At 34.8% G+C, this 6,902-nt stretch overlaps 1 protein-coding gene across 3 annotated transcripts in view; it reads left to right on the top strand.

Annotated features, from left to right (window-relative positions):
• CEMIP2 (cell migration inducing hyaluronidase 2) overlaps positions 1–6,902 on the top strand; it is a 106,093-nt gene that overhangs the window by 93,833 nt on the left and 5,358 nt on the right. For all 3 annotated transcript variants that reach the window (XM_069087056.1, XM_069087046.1, XM_069087051.1), the window contains one exon: positions 5,489–5,643. In XM_069087056.1, coding sequence (XP_068943157.1) covers positions 5,489–5,643 — 155 coding nt within the window. The remainder of the gene's footprint in view (positions 1–5,488; positions 5,644–6,902) is intronic.

The following is a 6,902-nucleotide window of genomic DNA, read 5'->3' as shown; positions in this document are numbered from 1 at the left end:
GACCTGGAAAATAGATCCAGGAGAGATAATTTAAGAATTACTGAACTGTCTGAAAGCCATGATTAAAAAACGAGCCTGGACAGCATCTTTCAAGAAATTATCAAAGAAAACTGCCCTATCCTATACCTAGAGTGTAAAATAGTCATTGAAAAAACCCAGCAATCACTTCCTGAAAGAGATCCCAAAATGCTAACACTAAGGAGTATTGTGGCCAAATTCCAGGAGAAAATACTGCAAGCAGCCAGAAATAAACAATTCAAAAATCAAAGAGCCACAGTCAGGATTACACAGGATCTAGCAGCTCCTATGTTAAAGGATCAGAGGGCTTAGAATATGATATTCTGGAAGGCAAGAGAATTTGGATTACAACCAAGAATCAACTACCCAGCAAAACTGAGCATAACCTTTCATGGGAAAAGATATATATTCAATGAAATAGGAGACCTTCAAATTTTCCTGATGAAAGATCAGAACTGAACAGAAAACTTGATCTTCAAATACATGACTCAAGAGAAGCACAAAAAGGTAAATAGGAAAGAAAAAAAACCACCATGGTATTCAATAAGATTAAATCGTTTACATTCCTACATTGGAAAATGATACTTGTAACTCTTGATAATGATATCTTTACTGGGACAGTTAGAAGTATACTTAGACAGAGGGTGCAGGTATAAGTTGACTTAGTAGTGATGATTAAAAAAAATTAAGGGGGGGGGAAAGGATTGTACTGGGAGAAGAGGAAAGGAGGAGACAGAATGGGGTAAGTTATATCACATGGAGAGGCATGAAAGAACTATTACAATAGAGGGAAAGAAGGAAGGGGATGAGACAATGCAAAAGCAAAAATAGATCTAATTAAAAGAGGCAAGGAAAGAAACTACATCCTGCTAAAAAGTACCATAGACAATGAAGTGATATCAATGCTAAACATATATGCACTGAGTGGTATAGCATTCAGAGTCTTAGAGGAGAAGTTAAGTGAGTTACAGGAAGAAATAGACAGCAAACTATACTAGTAGGAGATCTCAACCTCTCCCTCTCAGAACTAGATAAATCTAACCACAAAATAAACAAGAAAGAAGTTAAGGAGGTGAATAGAATTTTAGAAAAATTAGATATTCTAGCCCTCTGAAGAAAACTAAATGAGCAGTATGTGGCATCTACACAAAAACTGATGATGTATTAGGGCATAAAAACCTCACACACAAATCAGAAAGGCAAAAATATTAAATGCTTCATTTTTGATTCATGATGCAATAAAAATTATATGTAATAAAGGATCGTGGAAAGATTGACAAAAAAATCATTTGGAAACTAAATAATCTAATCCTAAAGAATGAATGGATCAAACAAATCATAGAAACCATCAATGATTTCATCAGAAAGAGTGACAGTAATGAGACAACATTTCAGAATTTATGGGATGCTGCTAAAGTAGTATTTATGGGAAATTTTACATCTCTAAATGTTTACATGAATAAAATATAGAAAGAGAAGATCAATGAACTGGACGTACAACAAAAAAAAGCTAGAAAAAGAACAAATTAAAAATCCTCAATTAAATACCAAATTAGAAATTCTGAAAATCAAAGGAGATATTAACAAAATTGAAAGTAAGGAAACTATTGAACTAATAAATAAAACTATCAGCTGGTTTTATTGGGGGGGGGGGAGGACCCAGTAAAATAGATAAACATTTGATTAATTTGATTTAAAAAAGAAAGAAAACCAGATTGCCAGTATCAAAAATGAAAAGGATGAATTCACCACCAATGAAGAGGACATTAAAAGAATAACTAGGAGCTATTTTGGAATAGCTCCTAATTAATGTGAAGGTGTATGTAGAACCTATATCAGATTGCATGCCTCTATGGGTAGGGGAAGGGGAAAGGAGAGGGAGAGGGACAAAATTTGGAATTCCTACTCCTTACAGTGCCAATATGCCATATAAATCTGGCAATCTAAGTGTTGAATATTTACAAAAATATAAATTGCCCAGATTAACAGAAAAGGAAATAAAATACTTAATACCATATTATTTTTTCATCTTTGGGGGGGGGTAAGTGACTTGCCCAAGGTCACACAGCTAGTAAGTGTTAAGTGTCTGAGGATGAATTTGTACTCACGTCCTCCTGACTCCAGAGCTGGTGCTCTATTCACTGCACCACCTAGCTGCCCCAATAACACCATTTTAGAAAAAGAAATTTAATAAGCCATCGATGAACTCCCTAAGAAAAAATCTCCAGGGTCAGACAGATTTACAAGTGAATTCTACCAAATATTTAAAGAATAATTAATTCCAATACTATATAAACTATTTAGAAAAAATAGGTGAAGGAGTCCCACCAAATTCCTTTTATGACACAAATATGGTGCTGATACCTAAACCATGATGAGCCAAAACAGAAAAAGAAAATTATAGACCAATTTCCCTAGAGAATATTGATGCAGAAATTTAAGTTAAATATTAGCAAAGAGATTGTAGCAGTTTATTATTAGAATAATGCACTATGACCAGATGGGATTTATACCAGGAATGCAAGACTGGTCAGTATTCAGAAAACACTAACATAATTGACCATATCAATAAGAAAACCAACAGAAATCATATGATTACCTCAACAGATGTAGAAAAAGTTTTTAACAAAATACAGCACCTATTCTTATTAAAAACACTAAAGGGACGGCCAGGTAGCACAGCGAGTAAGAGAACTGGCCCCAGTGTCAGCATGACCTGGGGATTGAATCCAGGCTCAGACATTTAGCATCCACCCAGAAACACCTGGCTGTGTAACCTGGAGCAAGTTACTTAACACCCCCCCCCCCCCCCCATACACAACACTAGAGAGCATAGGAATAAATGGAGCTTTCCTTAAAATGGTAAGTAGTATCTCTCTAAAACCATCAGCAAGCATTACTTGTAATGTGAATAAACTAAGAAGCTTTCCCAGTAAGATCAGTGGTAAAACAAAAATGCCCACTCTTAATCAATATTGTACTAGAAATGTTTGCTTTATCAATAAGAAGAAAACAAAATTGAAGAATTAGACTAAGCAATGAGGAAACAAAACTATCACTTTTTGCAGTTGACACAATGATATACTTTGAGAATCCTAGGTAATCAGCTAAAAAAAATACTGGAAAAAATTAACAACTTTAGCAAAGTGGCAGGATATAAAAATAAATCCACATAAATCATGAGCATTCCTGTATATTGCCAACAAAACTCAGCAAGAAGAGATAGAAAGAGAAATTCCATTTAAAATAACTGTCAGCAATATAAAATATTTGGGAGTCTACTTGCCAAGACAAATTCAGGAACTTTATGAACACAATTACAAAACACTTTTCAGACAAGTAAAGTCAGATGTAAACAATTGGAAAAACAACAATTGCTCATGGGTAGATTGAGCTAATATAATAAAAATGACAATTCTACCTAAATTAACTTACTTATTCAGTACCATACCAGTCAAACTACCAAAAATTATTTCATAGAGCTAGAAAAAATAATAACAAAATTCATCTGGAAAAACAAAAAGTCAAGAATATCAAGGGAATTAATTTTTAAGAATGCAAAGGAAGGTGGCCTAGTTGTATCAGATCTAAAACTATATTATAAAGCAGCATTCATCAAAGCTGTTTGGTACTGGCTAAGAAATAGAGTGGTAGGTCAGTGGAATAGATTAGGTACACAAGACAAATAGTAATCGATAATAGTAATCTACAATTTGATAAGCAGAAAGACTCCAACTCCCAAAAGGGATCACCATTTGACAAAAACTGTTGGGAACACTGGAAGATAGTATGGCCAATACCAGGCAAAGACCAAGGTCAAAATGGGTACATAATTTAGATATAAAGGGTGATACCATAAGCAAATTAGGAGAGCAAGGAGTAGTTTACTATCAGATCTATGGAGAAGGGAAGAATTTATGACCAAACAGAACATTATGAAATGCAAAATGGATAATTTTGATTACATTAAATTTAAAAGTTTTTACACAAACCAAACCAACCCAACCAAGATTAGAAGAAAAGCAGGAAGATGGGAACAATTTTTATAGTCAGTGAGTCTGATAAAAGCCTCATTTCTCAAATGCAGGGCAAACTGAGTCAAATTTATAAGAATACAAGTAATTCCCCAATTGATAAATGGTCAAAGGATATAAACAGGTAGTTTTTAAGATGAAAACGTTCACGCTATCTATAGTCACATGAAAAAATGCTCTAAATCACTATTGATTAGAGAAATGCAAATTAAAACAAGTTTGAGGTAACACCTTACACATATCAGCTTGTCTAGTGTAACCAATAAGGAAAAATGATAAATGTTGGAGAAGATGTGGGAAAATTGGGACACTAATGCATCGTTGGTGGAGTTGTGAAGTGATCTAACCATTCTGGAGAGCAATTCACAACCATGCCCAAAGGGCAGTTAATCTGCATAGCTTTTGATCCAGCAATAGCACTACTAAATCTGTATCCCAAAGAGATTATAAAAAAAGGGAAAAGGTCTTACCTGTACTAAAATATCTATAGCAGCTATTTTTTTTTGTGGTGGAAATTGGAAATTGAGGGGATGCTCATCAATTGGCGAGTGACTGAACAAGTTGTGGTATATGAATGTAATGAAATATAATTATGCTAGAAGAAAGGATGAGCAGGTGGATTTCAGAAAAACATGGAAAGACTTACATGAACTTATTTTGAGTTAAGTGAGAAGAACCAGGAGAACATTGTACATAGTAACAACAACATTGCATAAAGATCAACTGTGAATGATTTAGCTCTTCTCAGCAATACAGTGATCCCAGACAATTCCAAAACACTCGTGATAGAAAATGCTGTCCACATCCAGAGAAAAAACTATGGAATCTTCATGCAGATCAAAGCGTACTATTTCCACTTTGTGCCTGTGTGTCTTTTCCCTTTTGTTCTGTTTCTTTTTTCACAACATGATTGATTTGGAAATATTTTACATGATTGTACATGTATAAATTAGACTGCTTTCCATCTTGGGGAGGGAGAAAAAAATTGAAACTCAAAATCTTGTGAAAAATGAATTTTGAAAACTATCTCTACATATAATTGGAAAAAATAAAACACTCTTTACCAGAAAACAAAAACAGAGAAAAAGACTAACAACTTTGAAAAACTTAAAAATGCTGATCAATACAGTGAGCAACCATGATTCTAGAGGACTGATGATGAAGCTTGCTACTCGTCCCCTAAAAGAGGATGGTTTCAAGATGCAGAATGAGAAATAGCCAGTGTGGGAATTTGTGTTTGCATGGTTAAGGATATTTGTTTAAAGGGTTTTTTTTTTCTTTTAAATGAAGGGTATGTAGAAGGTAAAGAAAATAAATGCTTGTTAATTAAAAAAAAGAATTTTAAAAAATCAAAAGGAATGGGAAAAGAGAGTAATGAATAGTTGACAAACCACAAAAATGGCATTAACAGCAGGTAATGCCTTTGTAATTATCAGGTCAATGGCACCAACTATCCTATCACAGGTGTGGGTCTGTATCTCCTTGTTGTGGATGCCTGTAGTGTTCCTTACCGAGTGTCCGAAAAGAAATTATTTTCTTTTACTGAAGTTGAACGTTTGAAAGAATATTTAAGAACATCAATTCCTGCAAGGTATGTGAACTTTTATGTCATAATCAATGATAATAATAGTATACCTTAAGATTTATAAAGTGCTTTCCCCCAATCAAGTATTATTATCTTATTTTATAGGTGAGGAAACTGAGACTTAGGAACAGTGACTTGCCCAGAGTCAAACAGCTAATGATTGTCAGAGCTAGGATTCAAACCTTGCTTTCCTTAGTCTCCAAATTCGGTGTTCTGTCAATTATAGGAGGCTACCTGTCTGTATTTCCATAGTATAAAAATAGGCTATTTTGAGACTGGGAAGTACTCTGATAAGATAGCATCCGACTAAATCTGTGAGCCCTGACATTTTAACACAGTCTATGCCTCTTTTAGCATTGTGTTCCTCCTCCCCACTTTTTCTATCCTCTGTAGAGCAGTTTCTTTCCCTGTTTTTCTTGGAGTGGTCCTGAATTGTTTTCAGTTCAGCAGACCTGCAGAGGAGCAAATGCAGTGATGTATCCATGCGGATGCTTTGCTACCCATAAAGCATGACAGAAAGGCTAGTTATTACTATTATTATCCCACTCTCCACTTGAATTCTGGCCATTGATCTATTGTTATAGAATCTCTTAGGGGAAGAAAAGACTTACTGAAAAGTTATTAACACTCTCCATTACAGAGATTTGGGCATAAGTGGGGGCTGTTTACACCAGTTCCCATGTACCAGAAGGGCCTAACAAGTCCTTTCAACATGATTACTTTTTGAAGGCATAGACCCAGAGTATAGAGCTAAAGTGCGGGTCCAAGGCCATAATCTAGTGAGGCAGAATTAAGAAGAGTTCTGAAAACAACAACCTGAGGTCGTTTTAATAGAGACGCTCATCTGGCCATCACTGAAGAAGATAGATGAGTCACACTTTTGTTCTTGTTGTTTTGGCCTTCCTCGCATAGGAGGGTCTTTTGGGAATGGTCTAAATCTTTTTTTTTTTTTTGATTCTCAGGAATTTGGACTCTCAAGGTCCTCTTTAATCCAATTACTGTGATAAAGATTATCGTATTAACTATTGCTGATGCACATGTGGTGCATGTGCTTTTGTTGAGAAAAGTTCCCAAAATGCACGTTTTATTTTGTAAGACTTTCATTTTTGAATTATCTTCAGTATACATTGCCATTGTTTTATGTAGACATCAGAAACAAATCTTCATATTCTGAATTTCATTATTCAGCAGATTTTTATCTCTCTGTCTCTCTCTCTCTTTCTTTGTCTCTCTCTCTCTGTCTCTCTCTCTCCCTCTCTCTCTCC

Source organism: Petaurus breviceps, unplaced genomic scaffold (genome assembly GCF_028583685.1).
Source record: "Petaurus breviceps papuanus isolate PSGF00001 unplaced genomic scaffold, PetGlider_PUasm1.0 118, whole genome shotgun sequence".
NCBI lineage: Eukaryota > Metazoa > Chordata > Mammalia > Diprotodontia > Petauridae > Petaurus > Petaurus breviceps.
Note: the sequence above shows the minus strand (reverse complement) of the source record. Positions and strands in the feature narration are given on the sequence as shown.